This window comes from Argiope bruennichi, chromosome 4 (assembly GCF_947563725.1).
Source record: "Argiope bruennichi chromosome 4, qqArgBrue1.1, whole genome shotgun sequence".
In the NCBI taxonomy this organism is placed as follows: Eukaryota; Metazoa; Arthropoda; class Arachnida; order Araneae; family Araneidae; genus Argiope; species Argiope bruennichi.
In genome coordinates, this window is record NC_079154.1 from 47,112,748 (window position 1) to 47,137,494 (window position 24,747).

At 31.7% G+C, this 24,747-nt stretch overlaps 1 protein-coding gene across 1 annotated transcript in view; it reads left to right on the plus strand.

Moving 5' to 3' along the window:
- Positions 1–24,747, plus strand: part of LOC129966244 (receptor-type tyrosine-protein phosphatase mu-like) — a 229,437-nt gene that overhangs the window by 155,092 nt on the left and 49,598 nt on the right. The window contains exons 5-6 of the mRNA XM_056080659.1: positions 2,323–2,359; positions 19,515–19,612. Coding sequence (XP_055936634.1) covers positions 2,323–2,359; positions 19,515–19,612 — 135 coding nt within the window. The remainder of the gene's footprint in view (positions 1–2,322; positions 2,360–19,514; positions 19,613–24,747) is intronic.

Consider the following 24,747-nt stretch of genomic DNA (forward strand, 5'->3'; position numbering starts at 1 on the left):
TATGGGAGTATATAACAAAGAAGAGAAAAGACTGGGGTTATTCGGCGCAATTGCTCCGATTACAATTGAATATAATTTTCTAATAAACAATGATAAGAAGAAAAAATTAAACACAATACAAAAGAAAGTTTAAAAAAAAAAATTCCCTTGAATCTTACACTCATGTCGAAAATTAAGGTCACAAACATAAAATTTGCGAAAAAATGAAAAACTATTCATTGTGTTGCCACGAAATTTGGCACAGAGGTACACTACAATGGAAGAAAGAACATAGACATATAACAACGTGGAAAAGATTTTAATTGGGAATTAAGAAACAGGATATATCAAAAAGTGTTACATTATGAATCAGTGATAAAGTATTTATCTCGGGAAAATTCCTGTCTAATATGGAATGTGACCACCGTGCACTGCTATACTGGCTTCACAACGAGCTTTCATACTGTTTATGAGGGTGTCAATAAATGCTTGGGGCAACAAAGCCCACTCTTCCAAAAGCGCGGCTTTTAACTCTTGGAGGGTATTAGGAGAGGGGTTACGCCGTGCAATGGCTCTTCCGAGACCATCCCAAACATGTTCAATAGGATTGTCATCCAGAGTCCTCGAGGGCCAGTCCATACGTCGAATATCCTCTTCCTCAAGAAAATCATCAACGATCTGGGCTCTGTGTGGAAGCGCGTTTTCATCCATAAACATGAAGTCTGGGCCAAAAGCACTCCGGAACAACCTCACATAGGCTTCAAGGATCTCATCCCTATAGCGATGTGCATTGACAGTACCCGCATCGAAGACGTGCATTGGTGTACGTATGCCCATCATTATGCCACCCCAGATAAGGATTTCTCTGCCACCAAATCTGTCGATTTCTTTTACGTAGGAGGGATGATAGCGAGCTCCTCGCTCTCTCCAGATGAAGATTCGACGAGTGTCACTCTGTGTGGTAAATCGCGACTCATCACTGAAAAGAACACGCCCCCATTCTTGCTGTGCCCAAGACTGATATTTTAGGCACCACAACAGCCGGGCTTTTCTGTTGGATGCAGTCAAAGGGACGAACTCAACGGGTCGCCGGGCATAAAGAGCCCTTTCAGCTAGACGTCTGTATACGTTTGGTCTGGAAATTCCTATTCCAGACGCAGCAGCAAGAGTATGAGCAAGTTGAGTAGCCGTTGTCAGCCTATGCCATCGTGCACTTAATGCCAAATAGCGATCCTGTGCAGGCGTCTTTGCTCTGAGACGGCCTTGGCCAGCCTTCCTGGTTACATTACCACTTGTTTAGAATTGATTCCACAACCTGGATACCACTTTCGGTGCCACTTGTAACTATCGAGCCACCTCCGCTTGAGACTGCCCAGCTTCAAGCCTACCAACGGTTCTCCATCTCAAGACATCGTCTAAACGATTTTGAGAATTCATTCTCACTGGAAACAGGTTAAATTTTTTGTTTTAATGCAATATTCACAAAATGGCAGGCAAAAATCCCAAATGCCTAAACAGTCTAATTTCAGTAGTTCCCCAAAAACTAATGCTAAACAACATTTTTTCTCACAAAAAACGGTTAATATCGTGTTAGCGTTCCATCACAATATATAAAATACAATTTGTTTAAATTTTACTGGTAGCCATTTAGAATTACTTTGAAAAACATTTTTGTGACCTTAATTTTGGACATGAGTGTAGCTGCTCTAATAGTCATATGTAAAAAACAATTACGGTTGACTTTGACTTTCTTATAAACTCTGGAAGAAAGAAATGAACACAATACCGGAACTAATTTCAAATTCTGTTTTTAAACTTAATAACTGTCTTATTTGAACTTTTTGGTCACTCAGATAAATTCATGTGGTAGCCCAATCAACTACTCAGTGATGCATTCGATAGTGGCACCATCAATTCGGTCTTTGTTGTATGTAAAAGAGGCTTTAAGACAAGAATCTATGATGAAGCCCATGAAGTAATTTCAGCAGCTAAAGAATGCCATTTCAGCAGCCAAAGTATGTTCTACATGTAACTATCCAACGCGCATTAGTGGTAGTGAACATGCTTCGCATTTTATATTAATCATTTAAAGCTTAAAAGTCAATAATCTGAGCGAACAATCTGGTCACCAAAGGCGGCTAGTATATTATGTTCTTTGATATGGAAATTCATACAGCAAAGTTTTATTCATAGATGATTTGTTATCAAGATTATTAAAATCAATAATAAATAAAATTTATAAAGCCAGATTTTCAGCAAATAAAAAAAGAAATGTCTTTATTTTTTTTATCTTTATGAAATGTGTTGTTCATTGTTTCTCACTTGGAATTGTTTTTCTTTTAGGGTATTCTGAAGCCCAACGCTTACATCGCCGCCCAGGGTAAGCATTTTCATATTTGTTTCTTCTCACTTTCCTCGTTTTATTGCCCTCACTTGTGTATTTCCTACGCTTTTCCCTCTCCATTTCATCTCCCTGCTGCTAATAAATCCTTCTTTTTAGAGAAAAATTATAACTTTTTTTAAAATGAAATCTTTTGTCAATAAATAACAGGAACTATAGTTTGTCTTAAAAAGAAAGTGCTATGAGTGAGTTATTGTTACAACTCCGTGTCATTTGCACTTTGCATTTTCACAAATTTTCAAACAAGAAATCCAAAAATCTTTGAAAGTTTAATAAAAATTAAAATGCAACAGCGATAAATTTGTAGCCATGATAGCGCCAAAGATAATCCAACATATAACAAAACAAATGGCTGAAAAAAATGGCAAAATTGAGAAGAAAAAAAAACATATGCTAGTAAAAGCAATTTTTTAAATCACCATTTTATTCTTTCTTTTAATTACAATTCTTTTAAAATCAATAATCAATCAATAATTTCTTTTCATATCTTATTGGTAAATAACAAAGCAAATCCTTTCAGTCTTTTTTGTGGATGAAATTTGCTCATTTTAAAGATACAAATTCAGTGGGATTTGAGCTCCTGAATAATAAAAAAGTGGGATAATATGGCAATTATGGCAGCCATCTTATTAAAATATTCCAAAAGCTCTAAATTGCATAATTATAAATAAGTAACAAAATAAAAATCATTTAGTTAGGCAATTTTTAAAAAAAATTTCAAACCAGTATATCGAGAAAGAAAAATTCTGACGATGTTTTCATGTTGATTGTTGGATATATTTCCAACATTGTTGTAAAAGTGTTTTATTCGATAGCTCTCTGAAATCAAAAGTAAAAACCGTCCAAAAAACGAGACATTTTTGTCATAACGAGAATCACAGTAGTTTCTAAGTATCACCGATGACATAAGTCGGTGTTTTTTTATACAGGTTGCTAAATTAACTTTCCTATTCTTTTATGATAGGTTTCAATTTTTCTACAGTGCTTAATGACGTCTCATAACCCTGTATCTTTGCATAATTGAATGGTTCAACGGGTATAAAAACATCTTTATTAAGGATTACTAGAAAATAACAGATAGCCTTTTTATAATGTCCATGAAATAGATAACAAAATAGAGCATTTTATAGTTTATGTTGATCCAGGTTAGGTAGGAACAAAAAAATTAAGGCTTGAGAAATGATGAAATGGAAATATATATATAAAGAAAAACACTAATGGCATACAAAAACACGGGGGAAAGGATGGGGGAAAAAGAAACGAAGTAAAAAAGGAAAGAAAGAAAGAGGAAATTATTTTTAAAATTAAAAATGCTTTTTTTAAATAAAAAAAATAATAATGATAGGCATTATTAAAAACAATTAAATGCAAAAGAAAGAAAATCGATAAATTATTCAAATTTATTTACATAAACTATAAATTAATAAACTGTAACTGTAAGCATAATCCGCATGAATATTTTGTACATTTGTCATTCTATTATGATAAAAAAAATATCCAACTCTAAATCGTTTCCAAAAAAATTCGAGTGGATATAAAAACATAACTTTGATATTTATGTAATTGCTTGGACATACTACTTTATTCTCTTTGAAACGCATACAAAATACAAATACAATGAAAAATACGAAATTCTGAGTATTTAATTAAGGCGAAAGTATTATTGTTTCCCTTTTGCCTCTCTGGTTTTCTATGATGTACTAATACCGTCATGTAAAGAAATATATGACAAAGGTACATCTTGCCATAAAGGATTGACCTAAAATAGATAAATTTTACCTGCCGGTTACTTCGTGGGGTTTTTTTCACTTATCATTTTCACATACATTCAGATCAACAAAATAATAATTCGAAAAATATTTTTGGTTCGTATCAGGAAGTTATAAAATCGAGTTTTTTTTAGTTGCATAGTAGGGAGAAAAATTTATTGATCAGTTGTACTAATCAAAACAGGTATAAAAATTTTGTCAATTTCGTTTGTCACAATTTGATATTGAAAAAATATTTTACTTAGAGAATTATGACTATAAAGTTATACATACGATATTTGTTTTAAATTGAAAGAAACTAGCCAAAAATAATGAGAAGCAATAATTATTGATACAATTTTATTCAGAAAAATATACTCGAAGATAAAATTGCTTTTTAAGATTCCTGCACGCACTCCAGAAAATCGTGACGAAACTAATTTAACGGTTTTCGAATCGTTTCTGCTAGCTTTAAAATCAGCGTTAACATATGAGAGTTAGGTTTAAGAAGTCACATTTCATTTTTTTTAAAAAATGCGCTTCGCTTGCGTTATATATGGCTGCCGTGTCCAGATAATGATTGTTGCAACCCTTTATCACAATTTTTCCAATTCTAAAAGAAAAATTTTAAAAAATACATTTTTCAAAACGAATAACAAATATGAAGAGTTTATTTATTATATATGTATATAAATCTCTTTTAGATTTGAAAATAATTCGCAAGTTTCGTTATTGATTATGAAAAAAAAAAAATTTTTTTTCTTCCTCTTGTAATTTTCAAAAAACTGAAACAGAGTTGTTCATTATTAAGTAATAATATGCCACTTAGAATTAAAATCTAGTGCGAAAGTAACCTCTTCACGAAAGCCATCATTCTGTTAGGGAACGAACTATTTAAAATCTTTCATTAACTAACTTATCAGCACCAACGATCTTTGAAGGTAGGATACTAAATTCTGTGTCATGTCACTTTATTTATTTTTCACTTTTAACAGAATTCGTAATTTGCAGAGAAATAGCTAACAACAAGGTTTCTATAGATAAGACAATAGCAGGTACTGAAAATTTAGCGTACACCAGCGAAAACTAGAACACCAAAGATACATCTAAAGTACATGAATCAAATGATAAAACGAAATACAAGAAAGAACTACGCAGAATATCGTCACTTATAGAATCATAATATTATTTTACGCAAACAATTTTTTTGAAACTTTATTAATACTTTTTTAAATATGTCCTAGAATCTCTTAAAAGCATATTTTAGACATTGCAAGGAATGAAAATGCAAGCTTCCCCACTCCAGTAAAGTAGCACTCGATTTATCGCAGAAATAACAAGATTTTAGGAACAGAAATATATCAGAAACGAAAATTCTTGATCCTTTGGGTTATGAATCTGAATTTTGAAGCTGATCCTTTGGGTTATGAATCGCAGTGGTTCAGAGGTAAAATGATTGTTTTAACTTTGGGACACTGCAATTCAATAAGCTTCTCGTAAAATGTGGAAATATTAATAGCAATAGAATTAGTTTATATAAAAGAACACAATATAAAATTATTTCAAAATGTTTTATGATTTTGTTGCTATATAGCTCCAACAAAAAAACATGACATATTTTTTGGCAGCGATAAAGACTGCTGTTTTCATAAGGCAATGAGAAGACTGGCAATGCTGTGTTATCATTAGAAGGTGTCATATTAAGGTTCATGTGATGAAATGTGAATAACTATTAGGGATTATTTCATTCCTGTTTTCTTATTAAGCCTGGTAATAGTTACCTATATTTACAAAACCATGTCGCTGGGTGTTCAGATTATGAAGATGACATATCACTAATATAGAGAGTGCAAGCTTATATTGATTGTGAACAAAGAGCTAATTTAGGAATATATGATATATTCCATACATCTACATAATTGTTGATGTGTGAAACATATTCCAGCAGGCTTTAGTGTGTGTGTGTGAGAGAGAGAGAGAAAGAGAGATAGAGACTATCAATTTAAAAGTTATTTTCAAAAGGTTTGCGAGTCGTAAATATACGTATTATAACTCAAATTGTTACAGAAAAACCAGTGGAAGTGCTCTCACCAAAGCTTTCTCACATATTCTATAATAAAAATGTACCCCTTTTCACTCTGCATGAAATTGTGGTAATACCTTGCATGGCAATGGGAAACAATGACTGCAAAACATTGATCTTTGGCGTGAACCATCATTTTTACTGAAATTATCGCACAATCTTTGCTGATTAGTCCTTGGCATGCTTTTAGCACATTAGCGCGTTCCGTGAATGGAAAATCTATTTTGGACGCCTTTTTTCGATGAATTGAATCTAAAATTTGGCATAAAACTATAGTTGTATTTGCTAGATGACATACCAAATTTCATTTATTTAAGTCATTTTTAGTTATTGCGTTTTTATGCATATGAAAGTATCAACCTATAGACGGTCTACCCATTGATATTTTTGGTGCAAATTTTGATAACATTTCAGATGCGAAATCTGTGCACCGAATTTTATTTATCGGTCTCTTTATGTTTTGTAGTAATCCTTCTCACTTGTATCTGGGCAACAGGGCAAACAAAGTTACTTCTAATGGATTTTGTTCAAAATTTGACAGAAATCTACAAATTTCGTGTGAGGGCTTTATATCAAATTTTGTACATCAAACCGCTTTTTGATTTATCATGTTCACAAACATACAGATGGGTGGACAAAAATTTCAAAAATATATTTTTGGAATCAGGGGGGTATGAAATGTGAAGCCCCGGCAAAATTTCGAGTTCGAATTTTTTGGACCATTGCAATACTTTCTCTATACTATGTAACCGAGAAACATAAACCTACTTTTCCATCATATAATTTATATATGAGAAAATAGAAAAAGAAGCAAGAATTTTCTATAAGATAAAAATATATTCTTTCGGAATAATACATACGAAGGGAGAATGAATCATTGAAAGAAATCGTTCTAAGACGATGATCCGGTATTTTCTTTTTTTTTGCATAATGAGGCCCTTTGCATCAGTCAGCTAGCCCTGTGTCTTTTCTACTTCCATGCAAATGATTCCGGAGGCGAACGATAAATGTCTTTCTGGAAGTGAATGGTGAATGGAAAGTATTATCTAATGCGCTTTCTCGTATAGAAAGCTTCTCATAATCGGCTTCGTAATCTGCCTGGGACACAATTTTGGCCTCTTTCCCACCCGGGTATTTTTATTCTAATAGAGGTTGAAACCATGAAATTGTGGGGTTTTTTTTTTTTCAATTTTAAGATAAAAGTCATGGAGAGCATAATAGTGTGCGCTTATGAGTGAAGTTGAAGACGATAGAAAGGGTTTTACATTGCGATTGTTCATTACGGCATCAAATTTTTTTTACATTAGCCGCCATTGACGACCAGCTCTTTCGCCAGGAACATTGGTAATACCGGGTGGGCAAAAAAATCATAAAACTCGTAAAATTAAGCAAATTTAAGAACGGTTTGCAGATTTAGCATCTATAATTAACGGGATTTTTTTTAGGTAAGAAAAAAATTAATTCAAAAAAACAGCCATTAAGGTGGCACTGGTATGAACGACTTATTTGGAAATATACAAATGAGACAGACGATTATAAATACTTACTCTCTTGATCCAGAATCAGTTCTCCGTTGCATGCTATGTAAGTAAACAAAGACGCTATGTGGAAAAGATAGTTGATTTATTGGCGAAGCTGTTTTACCTGAACCAGGAATCAGCGATTGTTGCATTGCATAAATTCTGACTTCAGAAAAATATGAAGAATGGGAAAGGATCTTTAGCAGTGGCAGGATTCAAAAAGCTTGTTAAACGATTTGAGGAAATGGAACCGAAATGAAAACATTAGCTTCCAAAACCGCGGCAGGGGCTAGCAGTGCACGAGAAGTTGGAAGACGCTTGGGATTACTACCATCTTCGATATGCAACATTCTTCATGGAGTTCTTAATCAGTATGCATACAAATTACAGTCTTGCCATGAACTTTTAGCATCGGATACTGTGGAGAGAGAAGCATTTGCGGAGTGGGCTCTCTCCAAAATTGAACAAGATCCCTCCTGGATTTTTAACATCTTGTGGATAGGTGAAGCTCATTTTTCACTCCACGGCGACGTTAGTACACATAACTGTCGCATCTGGGCGACGTCAAATCCACGAGTGTATGCTGAAAAACCACTGCATTCCCCCAAAGTCACAGTGTGGTGTGGGTTCACAGGTTCCTTCCTCATAGGACCCTTCTTCTTTGAAACACAGTGTTCGGTAAATGGGTGACGAATGTGACAGTAAATGCTCAGCGTTATTTAACGCTTCTGGTCGAAAAGGTTATTCCATGTTTGCGTGAAAAAGATGCGCTTTCTGCTGTTACGTTTATACAAGATGAAGCAACAAGTCATACTGCTTTTCCAGTCAAGGAATTCCTGATAGAGACGTTCGGGAAAAAGAGATTCATTAGTAGACGTCGCAAGTTTCCATGGCCTTCTCGGTCATCAGATATGACACCAGCAGACTTTTGGCTGTGGAGAAATTTAAAATCCCGGATTACATTAAGATGTATCGATCCCGTACATCCAATCTGTCGGAATTGAAAGATTCAATCCTCCGATAGTTGTCTTGTATACAGCCGGGCATGCTGCACTCTGCCGTTGCTGGATTTGTGACACGCCTGCAATGGATAACCACTAGTGGTGGTGGACATGTTGAACCCATATTGCAATAATAAATGGTTTTATAACATTATTTTCGCTATTTGCGTGTCTATTCTTTCATTTGCGTACGAAACGCCACCTATCGGCTGTTTTTTTATTATTTTTTTTTCTTACATAAAAAAATCCCGTGACTTATCGATGCTAAATTTGCAAACCATTTTTTATTTTAAGTTTACCGATTTATGAATTTTTACAGTTTTTACGGACCTTTTGCCCACTCGGTATTTATCTATAATTAAATCTTTTAAAAATAATTTCATGTTCATATCAAACTGTCAGATATAAAAACCACCGTTATTTTAATTGTTTTTCATATGTTCTGTTCATTGTACACATGAACCATTCTAATGACATCATAGCACTATTAAAAATGTAAAAATCTAGTTCATTTGTCTTCTAAATATCGCGGTTATGTAAGTTCATTTTCTTATTTGTTTTGTAAACTACACAAATATTAAACAAAATCATTCTTCTTTAGCTTTCAGCTATGAAAGAAAATCACGCGATTAAAGTTTGATGAGCAACAATAAAGACAGTTTGAATTTCAGAGCAACAATGCAATCAATTGCTGGAAACTAGGCAAATAAATAAATAAATGTAGGAATTCAGAAAAATTTTCACGAATATTAAGATAACTTAAAAATAAGTTTTGAGCAATAATATTTTCGGGTTTTGGGGGAAAAAACTTCAAAACTCATGTTAATTGTTATTTATCTAAAATTCTAATTAAAATTTCACAAGAAATTGCTCCGTTTTGAACATTTCTACCCTCCAAATTATATATGTGTCAAGTTTCGAAGCCTTAGGTCGAATGGTCTGATCTAAGAGCACATGCCAATATATATTATTTGTAGAGATAATAGCACACATCTTTACTATTAGTAGAGATAACAGCGCATGCTCTGTAATGATTCATTTAAAACATTAGCAGCTGTACCAAAAAAAAAAGTTATAGTGCGGTCATGGTGTTCATGACATTTGTCCTTTTCAAATGTTTCGCAAAGCCCTAATTTTAAAATAATAATGATTTAAATATAGTTCACATTGTATTTAAACATATTAAGAAAGCTTAAAGAGATCGTATTTCTCTTGAAATGAAAAATGTTTATTTCGGTATTAAGACATATCATCTGATTATTATTGAAAACCAAACGTCATTTATCAATTTACACAGTAAGAGTATAGTAAGGTGACAAGAATATATTTATCTGAGATAAATTTTTCTACTTGGAAACATCAACTGGAATAAAAAAAAGTATTTGAAGTACAATTAAGTTTAACCACTATTATATAAGAAGAAATGGGCCCCTGCAGGGTGGGGGTGGTGATCCTACGAAAGAGCTATGCAAATCGGCGTTTTGCCAATCAGACTGTTCACCGGAAATGTTGATTGTGTTTAATTTCGATTAACTCTTTAATGCCTGACTTGATGCTGATAATTGCTTCAGCAAAATATTTGTAAACATCTGTGATAAACATTAAAGCCGTGTTATTTTCCGCCTGTTCAGCTTACTATGTCCATGGCCGATAAAAATGAATTCAACTCCCCTGACGTCATGTTACCATTAAAAATATAACTTTTCGGGTAATTTATTCTCTATATATACATCGTTTTCAACTGTACTGGAATTTGAAATTTTTGTTCCGCCTATAAACTGAGCAGATAGTCGACATATTTTTTATTCCTGAATTTTCAACAATAGGAGTAAAATAAAATATTCAGTGTAACAATGAAAGCAGCTTGAATTTCATTACATCAATGAAAATTATTATTGAACATAATGCAAAAATTGCCAAATTTCAAGTAAAAGCTACATAACTAAATTGATATGTTAAAAAAAATATTTGAATTTCAAAAAAGTGCAAAAATATTTTAAGGAGTTATCTTCTAAAATATCAAAATCTTGCCTAATTTCAATTAAAAGTTGAAAAACACTCTGAGCAATTTTACTCGGCAGTTGAAAATTTTCCACCCTTCGAAATTCATTTGAACCAGCAGTAGATCAAACGTTCCAGCATGCAGAATGCCAGCATACAAATTATTCGCCTTCATTTTCTGAGAAATAACTAAAAAAAATACAGCTTGATACTGATACTGAGAAAATTAGCTACAGTACGAATGTATCAATAATTATTGCATGCTATTTGAATACTTGAATAATATGCTAATAACTGTTAAAAACCTACTCGAATTACCTACATTCTTATTGACAAATTCACAGAATCAGAGATTTGATCCCAATTAAAGTTAATTAACTTTAATTCTAATTCATCTAGAATTAACCTTAATACTAAGAGCAGTAGCCTAACTCCTTCTGTCTTCGGCTTATACGTTCCAGAAATCAGACTTCATTCTCTATTGAGTGAATAAAAAACACTTTTAACCCTTCTGGCCTTAATGGGCATATACGTTCCAGAGATCAGATTTTATTCCCTATAAGGTAATTAAATCCTATTTTTACATGCATTATAGCAGAAAGAACCATTTTTGCAAGGAATTTAAAATTTTAACCATGCAAAAGTTGGGTCGAAAGGGTTAATATCATCTTCATTCACACCAATTATCTACTCTGAAGAAATGTCTTTCATGTCTGAACAAAGCACCTATCAGCAAGAGAAAGAAATGTGACCTCCCTTCATGGCTTTCATACTTGCGGCTGTAATGTGATAAAGTTTACTTTTTGTTGTTCAGCTTTTCTGAGTTTCTCTCAAAGGATGATACATGATATGTAAAATTTTCCAATCTGGCGCCATCATCATTGCTAAATATTTAAAAACTCATACTTCTAGAAGAATCTTGTTACTACAAAGTCACGTTTTAAGGGGACGGTGGACTCCATTAGGCACGTTTGCGAATTATTCACTTAGGAAAATTTTTATGAATATGCATTAAAATATAAATACGTACATCAAATTTCTTTAAAAAAAACTTTTTTAAACGAAATATTATTTTTTTAAAATTAAAAGATGTATAATTTTTTTAAATTTTCAAATATTTGGGGTGATTTAATTTTTAATTTTTTTCAATTAATTTTTCCTTATTACCAATATAATCTTATTTGGAATAAAACTGTGTATGATTTTGTTGTTCCAGTTAAATGCTAGTTTTTTTTAGAAATATTTTTATGCTCACTTACTGAATTCTATGTTTTTTGGAACTAAAATTGACTTTATCGAGAAAAAAAAAATTCGAAATATAAAATGCATACCTTATTCTCTTTTATGTTTAACCGAAATCTTTATTATCAATTCCATTTAATTTCTTCAGAAATTATACATTTACCTGGAGTTACCTGGAACATTTAAAGAAATATTTTAATTATAATAACATTTTGAAGATAATAAAGACGTTCTTTGTTTCTCTAGACCTTTGAAGTATTCATTTTATTGAACAATATATTCAATTAAAATAATGTTATAAGATATAAACATATACGGATGTGAAGAAGCGCTGAAAGTAAAATGTGAGGTTTCCGACCATTTTTGCTTATTTCAACTTCCACTGTCCCCTTAAATTGTAAATTTAACGCAAGATTATTCTCTCACCGATGAACTTAGTATATGTGTCATCCTTTTAGAGTTCAACTGCAGAAACACGTGTCCATGGGTAACTCAAGCATATATTCTCAACATATTTTTAATTTGAAATGTTTCGATTTCGAGAAATACTTCAACCTAGTTAATAATTGGAATGAAATTTTTATTTTATTGTCAGAATGAACATATTTTAACTTCTGTTTTACTGAGTTAATGGTGGTATTTAAATTAAATTTCTTGCAGAGCGAAAAACTGAGATCTGTCTATGCAGAAATAGAATTTTTACATGCAGAATTTTCATTAACCTAATGCAGCATTTTTAATATGTTTGTAAAAATAATTTTATTAGATAATTCTTCGGATACGCATCTAAAATAGCTATTGCGTAAATTCTGAAAAGGGCTTTAGTCTAACATTGGTTACAAAGTAAATGATCTCATTTTTCATATCTGGTAATTAAACACCTTTGTAATGCATTAATACCTTTAAATACGGAGTCAGTTGTAAAATAATCGCGTTCAAATTTGAACAAACAAGTTTATATTCATTGAGTTTGCACGTGTGTATATTTCAGTGTGACCTACCATACATAATAAAAAGTTTTGAGCAGCTAATATAAAATCCAAATAAATCTTCTTACTCAATCAGTCCTCTACCAAATTCCATTGAATCCAATGTCCATCATCCAAAAAAATTACCTTTAAACAGATGGATATTTGTGCTAATGAGGAAAGCCAAAAATATCTTTTTACATTATTATACGAAAAAAATTGATTGAAAATGTATTTCTATCAATAAAAAAAACTATGCTCCAAATAATATATTTGGAGGCCATTGAGAGAAATCATCCGAACGCGATTACCCGAAATTCTTCTTTTTACATCGCGGGGCACTTTGGATCAATCTGCTTTCTCTCTCTCTCTTTTTCTTCTACTTCCACGCAAATGACTCTGAAAGAGAGCGATATCTCTCTTTCCAATATTGAATGGGGATTGAAAAGAATTATTTAGTGCGCCCCCTCGTAAAAAAAGACATAATAATGGGTTTCGTAATCTGCCTGGAACACATTTTGGTCTCTTTCTCTCCGAGTTATTTGCATTTTAATGGCGGTCGGGGTCGTGAAAGATACGTCATTTTCGTGTTTCAGATGGAAGCTTTAGGAGAACATCTACTGACCGTTGTGACGGTGCTTAACATTTTTTAATGACGTTAAAGACGATGGAAAGTGATGTTCTTTCATCTTTATTGTGATTTTCCTTCCGGTATTACAAATGAGAATTTGTTTTTACCCGTTGGTCACATAACATGACGCTTGATAGTTTGCTCAAGATCATAGTTGAAGCAGTTTTTATAATTGAAAAAATTTAGCAAATAAATGAAAAAAATTAGTTTAATGGAAAAATAGAGTGTTTCCGATTGAACACTAAAATATTTGAAAGAAATTAAGACTTACTCAATAATTTTCCAATAGGAGCATGAGGTCACAAATTCAGCATACGACTGCTATAGAGTCACTAAACCGATGTAAAAAATAGGATATCAGGTGCTAAGTCATCAAGTGATTGTAAGAGTCTGGCTGAATGTAACTCTGAGAATATCGTCTCCAAGAACTTCTATAGGTTCTTCCGTCGAGCCACATTGCCAACATATATAAATCAAGCAAACAATGCCTTACATTGCAAATCCAAACATTTATGGTGAATTTTTATTGTGCCTAATTTACTTAGTCTATTGGTGTTTTTTTTTTTGGGGGGGGGGGGGGTTGCAAAAATTCAAAGTGTGAGTTACTCATAAATCACACCTTCTCTTTAAAATGTCTAGTCTAAAATGTCTCTTTATCCGTCTAGCTTAAAGCGATTTTTGGATATTTTTATGACAGACATATATTACGCAAAAAAATGTAATTTTTCGAACTCAGGGAAATCTAAAATGTAGAGATTCGTCAAAATCTGGAGTTCGAAATGTTTGACAATTTTTTTTCCTCCAATTTCTCCTATATTTCGTATAGAAAAATGTAAAAAATGGTCTTTTATATTTTTTAAAAAAAATCTCCGACCTTTTTATTGAATATTTAGATGGTAATAAGAAATATTTTGTCATTTTTTTATTATTTGGTTTAAAAACGCATTTCATTTTTCGTTGTATATTTTTTTAATATAGGTATATTGAGCGCTACTTTTTGGAAACATATCTGTGATTAAGAGATTTGCTGTTTCATTTTGTCAAAATTTGCTACTTAAAGCTACTTATATAAAGATTAAATTGTGATCGATAAAATATTTGGTTTTAAAATTATGGATAGGAAAATGGGCCCTGAGATTTATAGATCCATAGGAAGCTTATTCCGGCTCTGAGTGATACAGTGGAACGTAGCATTAAGTTTATATATAGAGTGATTAGTAAAACATACAGATTAACTACATCATGTGATAAAAATTTAAATGAATTATATGCACAACGGATGTTTGAAATAAAGTATTCTCCCGAGTATCCGGCTTCATACTATCTGACATATTCTTTCATCATAATTAAATGAGGAAAGCAAGGCGCTATACTGGCAACATTGCCAAGGCATTGGAAGCGGGCGTCTGCTACCATCCTACGTGTCGTATGCAAAATATAAGTTGTGATAGGAAAATGGCAGCGTTCTACTCGTTGTTCATTGTTTCATGAGTTGTAACGAACCTCAATTACTGCCGCTGTTCCTGATTATAATTGCACAGTGCGTAAAATATTCTTAAGTTTTTCTTGAGGTATGCTTAGTATTTTTTAAGTGTACCGCAGTGAAGATTTCAGGTGAGAAACGAAAAATAATTGTAGTGACTATGGAGTAGAAATGACGCTCTATATAGCGTCTAAACTCTGGTGTAATAGCAAAAAATATAGCTTATGGGTTAAGAGTTGCGAAAAGTACAGTGGGGAACTAGAAAAAAATCGACCAGAAATTAAAAAGTAGTGTATTACCCAAACTAGTGGAAGTGAAATTAAAATGAGAAAATCCATGCAGAAAAGTATATAAACATATATAAATTACCAATACAGGGCCTTCTATTTTAACTCGACACTTAACCGGTAACTGCTTCTATGATTCATCGGACCGCGGCCGCATTCATACACCAGATAGATGGCTTGAGATAAATGGAGGGCTTAGTATTCAATAAGAAGTGAGGAAATACATATTATGACAGTGAGTTTTGGTATAAAAATTTTATCTTCTGGTGTTGATAAGCAAAGAAATGAGTTCATAGAACTCCGGCCTATCCGGCTTTTTTGTTATCCAGTTTTCCCTTCCGCCACATTAGGCCAGGTACTTGGGAGTGTACTATACATGCAAGGAAAGCATCCTCTTTCACAGCTTATATACTGATCGAAAATAAAAATAATAAAAAAACAATTTGTGCTATGTGTACAAAATCCTCTGTGATTAAAAAAAAAAAAATCCAGGGAAGCAATTTTTCTTTATATTCTCGTCCTCTTAAATGGCTCTTGGGTTTAATTCTTCACTGTTCTCTTCTAACCGAGCGCGTGTTTTCTCTTCCATGCTCGGAGCGAAAAACCATCTATTCTGCTCAAAGAACAAAAGCTTCTCTTAGAAGAGAGCTCAGCGCTTTTTGCGGTCTCTCACTCTCTCTAAACTGCTTTCATTTATTTTTCTTATTAAGTAGAATGAAAACGAAAAGTCGGAGCTTAGCGAGGGGCAATATTAAGTTCTTATGTTGGGTTCTTAGCTTTTATTCTTAATATATGTTCATCGAAGGTGCAAATAAAAAAGCAATCCATCGCAAAGTTAAATTAACATGTTTCTTTTTTTTTTTTTTTTTTTTGGCAACTGTACTATAATTGTTTATGCAATTATGTATTTTTTTACTAGCTTTTTCGCTTTCTCGCTTATGAAATATACAAAGAGAAAATATTATAATCATTAAACAATTCAAATTTGAGATTTTGACGAGATTTCACTTTTTGAAATTTTCTGAATTAAAAAAAACACACACATTTTGGAATGATGTCTATTTATCTGTAAAACACGATCACTCTAAAACGCTTTGAGTTAAAAATTTCGTAGATTTGAGTTCGCATACATTTGTTATGTGTCTTATTTTGAATTGTTACTTTCTCGTATACGAAGTATAAAAATAGTGAAAGTGTTGCAATCATCAAAATATTTAACATCGAAATTTTGACAAAACTCCACATTTCAAACCTCCTTGAGTTGAAAAAAAAATATTTTTCAAGAATTATGTCTATCAATTTGTTGCCCTGTTTGTCAGAGAATATAACTTAAAACCATTTTGAACTCAGCGGATGAATTTGGCATGTGATCGTTACACCAAGTTTGAAAAGTAGATTAATGAGTAGATTTAAGAAATTAAAACAGAAAGAAAGTTTTTCTATGTCTGTCCGAATACAGAGGAAAACCATAACTACAAAATATAAAGCGTATGTTTAACAAAATTTAATACAGTTATACAGTTTTGGTATATAGTCTTTATCAAATTTTCAACCAAATCTGTTAACATTTTGACCACCTATTGGTCTGGATATTCACTTACATATAAACGAGATAATTTTAAAAAACAACGGTTTAGATAAACCAAATTTGTTATATTATTAAAATTAGAGTTCAGCATCAAAATTTAGTTCATATCAGTAGTAAAATAGGCTTTATCGGTTTTCTATACCATTCTAATTACGAAACACAAAACGGTCAACCGCAAAACAGACTCTGATAATAAAACTCTGAGAGCTCGTGATGTCCACGGCCGGGGGTACAGCCGACAGAAGGGGTAAGAAACGTTCATTGAAGGTACGACAGAATTTTTATTTGAAGGGACCTTTATTAGGAAGTATGAGAGAAAATTTTGAAGAAACCACACTTGTTATTTTCTCAATATTCTCCAATTACGATGAGCTTATGATTTTGTTCATATTTTATTGTTGCTTCGTCACAAAACAGAATTAAAAAAATAGCATTAACTTTTAACCTTTAGGTACATTTATGGATTTTTTTTAAAGGAATAAGTCTTTTTTTATGTTCCGTATTCCGATCATTCCCACCGACCTTGAGACAAAGAGCAGTTACTGCGAAATGACGTTTAACTCTACCTCACCCCATACACACATATCCACTTCCTACTGATCCCAAACGCTTCCATTTCATCAGGCCACAAGCTTCAAACAGCTTTCAACCGAACTGTTGTCAGAAGAGATCCTCTTTCCCAAAGTCCCTTTTATTCGGGGGGATTAAAGTGAAAGAGCACTTAAACTTGGTTGGTTCTCTTAAATTTAAGACTTCCCGTCCGAACGGGCAGTAAAAGGGGGTGCTCTAACAATCCAGTGGGGAGTGCGAAATAGTTGGGTGGATTTCTAAAGTTTTGTATACATTAAAGAACAGGCAGAAATGATAGTGTGATATCTAAGCCCTTTAAATCGGTGTATTTCCTTAAAATAGAAATAAACTTTCATTTATAAAGAATTTTTTATGAAATAAATTTTTTCCATAATTTTTTTTTTAAAATCTTCTTTGAGACTTCGGCGAATATCTATGTTTTAGGCTTCTCTGTGTTCCAAAAAAAAAACAATTTTTGGAATTGACGCTTATAAATAGTAAGCAATGTAAATGTAAAAATAATAAATAGACATTATGGTTCACATTTAAAGTCTCAAACGGACATTGCTTTAAAATGTGGAAAATGTCTGGAAAACTTTACTTATTTCAAAAAGACACTTTTGTTAAGTATTCTGGGGACTAATGAATCAATTTTTATTTTCTCGTATATGTATTATACAAAGAGAAAGTACTATATCGTCAAAAAAATTCGAATTCTATCGTATTCGAATCGAATCGTATCGTATCGAAAAATTCGAATCGTATCAATCGATGAACACGACAACTCAAACTTGCTTTGAGCTAAACTTATAAAATTGATATGTGGTCCTTACACAAGAATTTTAGATCTCTATCAACTTCCGAACAAAATCCATTCGCAGGAAGTCTTACTATCTATCCGGATACCCGAGTACAATTCAACACGATAACTAAAAAACGCAAAGAACTCGATGGATGAAATTTGGCATTTAGATTTTACATCGAAAGTATAGACCCGTATTAAATTCAGAAAAAACACTTCAGAAGTTGCCTATCTTTCAGTCTGTACTTTAAACGCGTTAAACATGAACGCTAAAAAATTAAAATGCGTTATACATGTAAACGCGAGAATTCAAACGCGCGACGATTTAGATTAATGAAAGTTGGTATGTGACTTTATAACTACGAGTAAAATTGTTCTGTATCAAAATTCAATCTGATGGAAATGAATCGTCCGAAACGCGTATTGGTTCTTCCTTCACTTTTACTATGCTTTGAAGAATAAAACTCTCACTGTGTGACTCTAAAAATAAAAAACTGAGCACTTGCGGCGTAATCCTGCTTCACATTGCGGCCTAAGGTTCATAATATTAGGAGGGGAAATAGCATTTTTATTAGAGAGTATGTGACAAAGTTACGGGTACTCTGGTTGTATTCTTTTAATATTATTCTCCATCCTTTTCATTTTTGACACTTAAAATAATTCATTATTTTTAATCCTCAGTTATATATGCCTGACTATCGACCACTCTAAGACACGCTATAAGCTTAAAAGAATGAATCTTGATTTCAATGTCCTTTCGATAAAATTTTATACTTCTCTAAAGTTGTCAATTTCTAAGGAATTGCCTTGCCATTATTTTATTCACCTGTTATGTCTGGAGGTTAAGAACCTTGAGTTCAAGCATTCCAGGGCATCAAATTGGCAAATTTTGCAAAATTTTGGACGAAATTTGTTCAATACAGATTAAATTGCATTGACAAAGTAAGCAAGATTGAGAAAAATATTGAGTAAATATACTAAAAGATCATAGGAGGAATGTGAAAACACGTTCTCTGTTTTGTACAAAGCCACGAACAAACAAACAAAAAAAAATTCTTGGAAAAGTTTGTGAAGGTGTTTCTTTCCCCCCCCCCCCCTCTAATATAACTGTGCAAAAGAATTTTTAATTTTTTTAGTATTATTTTTCCAATGTAGAAATATTTTTTTAAATAATGCTTTTTCATGTGCATTGTTTTTTTGTCTTTTTTAGGTCCAAACGAGCACACTCTTGGCGATTTTTGGCGATGTGTCTGGGAACAAAACTCGCACGTCATCGTCATGCTCACCAAGGTTTTCGACTTTATTCGGGTAAGAGCTACTTCATTACATCGGAGTCAATTGATTACAAAGAAAACACGCTTTTTTTATTACATAATTTTATTTTATTTAAGGAATTTTAGAGATTTAGTAGCAGTTATTTTGATTAATTTCGTAAAAAAGAAATGAATCATTTATTGAAAATGGAAAACTTATAGTTACGGTTTGCATAAAAGAAGAGCTTGTTTTATTAGTTAATATGTAGTTAAAATTACAAATAAAAACGAAAGCAATTCTTGAGCTAACAAAACCATTACGAACTTAAAAAGAAAAATATTTTAACTTCCGCTCCGAAACTTGGTAGTATGATAAAGTTTTAAACTTCATTCTCTATCGCGTTTTCGTCTATCTACATTATATAAGTCATTGCATTCTACGTATAACGATCTAAACATCTCACTATTTGCAGAAAAATTGCCATTGTAAGAGTATTATCATGTTAGAAAAATATACACTGTTTGTGAAATATGCTTCAGCATTAATTAGAAATAAATAGAAAAAATCATCTTAGTTTTACTAACTTGCATTGCTACAAAACTGTGTTAAGAAATTTTGAAAAAAATTATCAAAATTGGAGAACAAACTGCATGGGTATAAAAATAAAAACCTAATTTTTTGAATTTTGAAAAGAAAAGAATTATTTTTTGCAATAATTGTGCCCCGAAATTATTGGGGAAAATTTTTTAATTAATTAAAAATTTAATTGCAATTTTGGAAAGCCCTTTCTTACTGAGCGTGATTTATAGAACAGCTAGAAATAACTATTATTTACCAATTCTATTAATAATTTAACTAATTTGCCAATTCTAGAAATAACTATTGTTTGCAGATTCTAAAACCCTCCATGCGTTAGGATGAGTTTAATCCATCAAAGTAGGGGTGAAAAGAAATATGAAAGGAGGAGATGTTTGTATCTAACAATAACATAAACTCGGATTGCTTGCAAATAAAATTAAAATAAAATAATAAGGTCAGAAACGACACGATACTCACATACGAGATAAAAAAAATTGTGCGAAAAAGTATTTAATTGAGCGGAAATCAAGGTCAAAAAATGAGGAAGAATTCCGGAAATGCGCTCATTCCTTACCGTGTTTCACCCCTTAGTTAGATAGAATCATCGAAAAGTAGCCGTCTCAGGATAGTGAAACGAACAGTATGCATCAAATTTTGTAGCTCTAGGTCCAGTTACTCATATCTGTCCAGTAGATCATTTCCAACAATTTTTGCATCACGCAAAATGTTTTTGAAATTTTTCATCGCGAGTGATGTAATCTATGGATAGTATGCCTGTCTATAAACATTATAATGCTAAAAGGTTTAATAAGAAAGCGCACGACCGGAATTCGATCCATTTATTAAATTAAAACGTCAAGATATCTGCACGACAGTTATTAGATTATGATAACAATCAAGATAGAAAGACCATTTAGTCTTTTTATTTGTTTTAAGATGAGACAGTCGTTTATTATCAAGCATCTTCGTGGAAATCTAAATGCTGATAAACGATAATATATGTGGAAATATCAGACCATAACCAGTTCTTTCCGAAAAAAATGAAAACCAATAATTTATTATGAAAATAAACAAGAGTTGTAGGAAAATCGTTGAAAATTAACGAAATGAATCAAATGAATCCATTCTATTATTTTCCCGCCATTAATTTAAATGTAGCTATTGATTGTTCAGTTCGTTTTATTATTATGTTTTTACAGCTTTTACCTTTTTCTTTGACTTATAGATGCAAAAATAAATGATTATTTTATAACGGCGATGGATATAAGACTATATAAGTGATAAATCCTCTCCCTGAAAGGCGTTTTTTTTTTTTTTTTTTTTTAGAAATTCCTACGACTGCTTAAAATAATTGACATAAATAAGCAAAACTGACAAAATTAATGTTTCATCCCATGGTTTTTCTCTTGAATTCAGTTGGAATAAAAAAAAATGTTGGTTGTCTTCGGCGACTGTCATCTAGGTATCTAAAGTAAGTAACAAAATCAAAGGATCATTCCCTCAGCTACTAAAGCTGAACTGATTTCGCAAATTTTTATTAAAATTAATTTAATATCAAATCGAAGGTACCCTTCTCTAACCATATAGAAAAGTCATATTGGAAATATAGTTATACTGATTCGAAACTTTACTCGGACATTGACTTAATAAAGGAACGCAATTAAATGTAAGATATTCAAAATCACGACCTAACCTGTATGTTCTAATAGGTGAACAAGCATAGGATCTTAGACAATTATCCAGTAAATAAAGCTAACGTCTCATAATAGTGTTACCCTTTATATTTTCAACTAAGAATTTCCATTTGAAATTTATCCCCAATTAAAATAAACAATTATTAAGATACCTGCAGCCATTATTCAAATATTTATACTCGTATAGCGAATATTGATTCAGTTTAGTGAATTAAAAAGTTTAACAGCTGTTTTAGAAAAAGGAAGGGAAGAGTTATTTCTTTTCATTCTGACATATGTATTTTGAATTGGAAGATGTACAGTGAGAGAACCTCTTGTATCGAACTTCTATACATCGAAAACTTCTATATATTGTATTTTTTTTTCTTGGATCTTCAATGGAAGAAAGGTTTCTACCTATTCAATAAAAATTTTCGATAAAAGTTATGAATACATATTTTTAAAAAAGCGATAATTGATTTCATTCATAAAAAGAAGTATAAATTATATAAAATTAATTTCTTTCGTTTATTGCTATAGCAATAGACATTTGTTAGTGAATCACTTGTTATTCGTAACTTCATTTCTTCTCTAATTTGAAGCGAGACTTTTACTTTAAATTCAATTTAGCTTTACATTTCTTTTAGTGAGGAAGGCCCATAAATAGAAATCTTTAAATATAAAAGAAAAATTCAACTAAATAAAAGATTTTTAAAACGTTATCAATTTGTTATCAAACGTTCAACGTTATCATTTATCACATTATCAATGAATGTATTTTTATCAATACATTCATTGATAAAAATAATATGAAAATTTGACAAATACGATATCAATAATTTGGAAAAATCGTTGGGTTTATTTTGCTCACAAATATTTATATAAATTATTTTTAAATTTGATTGCTTAATTCATTTGTTAGATTTTCTTAACCCTAAAACACTAATCATAATAATTGTTTTTAATAAGGGAATGATGAAAAATATGCAATATTTTTATATATTAAAACTTTTATATATCAATTTTTCCCCAGAAATCTTTAAGTTGAATATATAGCACTCAGGTGCTCTGCCCTCGATCTGCTCTTGCCTCAAATGCTTATAATTCTCCGTACTATCTGCAGAATGATCATCGGTTATAATCAAAATACATATAGAAAAATAATTCATATTTCCTTCCTTCCATATATCAGTGTTCTTTTCGGGATAGTGGAGAGCATTTATTAGCCATTTCTCTGGGTGTGTCAACAACGAAAGACGTCTTATATTGCATTACGCACCACTTCTATCCAAAGCCCTTTTAGATAATGTCATCTGCTATTTGCTTTAGGTGATTTATTATGCTTTATCCAAGTCTATGCAATGAATTCCTGTTTTCTCTTAACTCTAAGAGCATAAACAAATGGGAGAATATCAACATAACTAAGATAGTCAGACTACCCGAGTATGTTGGGACATTTCCTAAATTATGATTATTTAACTAGTATTGAAAAAAAAATCCTGAATTTGAAATAAATGCCCCAAAATATAATTTTGTTTATCTGTATTATAATTCATATTAAAATTTTTAAAAGAATTAGATTCTGGAGAATTTTTTTCCACCTCATATAGATGTAGGATATGATTAGACTACTTCGATCTATACGGATTAATTAATCTGACGGAAAAATATAAAAAAGGAACAGCAAAATATATTATTTGATTCTTTATCTCTTCGGGCATTTTTAAAACTAGTCACCTTTGGCGACCAGTTTGCTCGCCTATATTATTGCCTTTATAGGCTATTAAATTAATAATATATGATTCATTTCTTTAAAAAAACTTTTCATCTTGTAATTTAATAAGACTAAAACACATGAATTCAATTACAACAGCTAACTGCAAATTACAAAGAAATTGCACAGAAATGAAATTTATATCATAAAAAGATAATATTTTAACCTTAAGATAAAACAAAAAGCATTTTTTATAAGATAATTGTTTTAGAAGATATGAGTATCAATTTCCGTAAGAAAGTCATAACGATTATGGCCAGACTTAAAATTAATATACGGGTGCCAAAATTGAAAAATTTTAGAGCAATTTCTCGCCAGATATAATCGTGACCATTTCTTATGGCAGCTTTAAAAACCATTTGTTAGTATTTCTCGTATAAAGATTGCTGACTATTAGAGTTTTTGGACGATTGGCACTATTTTGACGTGCTTGGCGAGAAACAGTATATTAATCTTAAATCTTACAATTCTGGAAAGGCAATCTTCTTATCTGGCAATAGTTAAGTCTATTATTGCGCTTCATTGAACTTTTTGTTTGATGTCTATTTCTTTATTTCTTTTATATCTTCTTTCCTCTGACTGAATGCCCTCTTTGATGACATGGAAAAGTATCTCCAGAAAACATCTAATAATATTTTGCAGCTCCATTAATTTGCTAAGCGAAGCGTTTGATTTACAGTAGTAAAAATGTTCAATGAATGAAGCAGTCTGAAATCTGTATGGTGTTTTGTTTATGTTTTACTGTTGCCATTCGACAATTAGTAATAAGCTCGATTTCTTTTCCAAGTCCGTTATATGTCTATATATAGAGAGATGGTAAAATATTGTAGTATTTTTATTTAATTGTATTTATCTAACTAAACATCTCTGATATTTCGTCTGATATCGTCTGCACTTCCGCTCCTAGACAGGCATTACATTCATATCCAGAAAGAATGTCCTGAATTGAAGTTCCTAATCTTATCAATACAGTATCATAAAAGAATAGCACCCAGCTGAAATGAAGTCCTACTTCAGATATCATTTGACAGTAATTCAATTGGTGATGATGATTGCCTAACAACAGCCTTCTTATAGCTTCAAAATAGAGCTTTATCTAAATTAGCTAATTTATCTTTCATCCTGAAGGTGCAGAAATGCTCTAATAAAATTTCTTTTCCTCT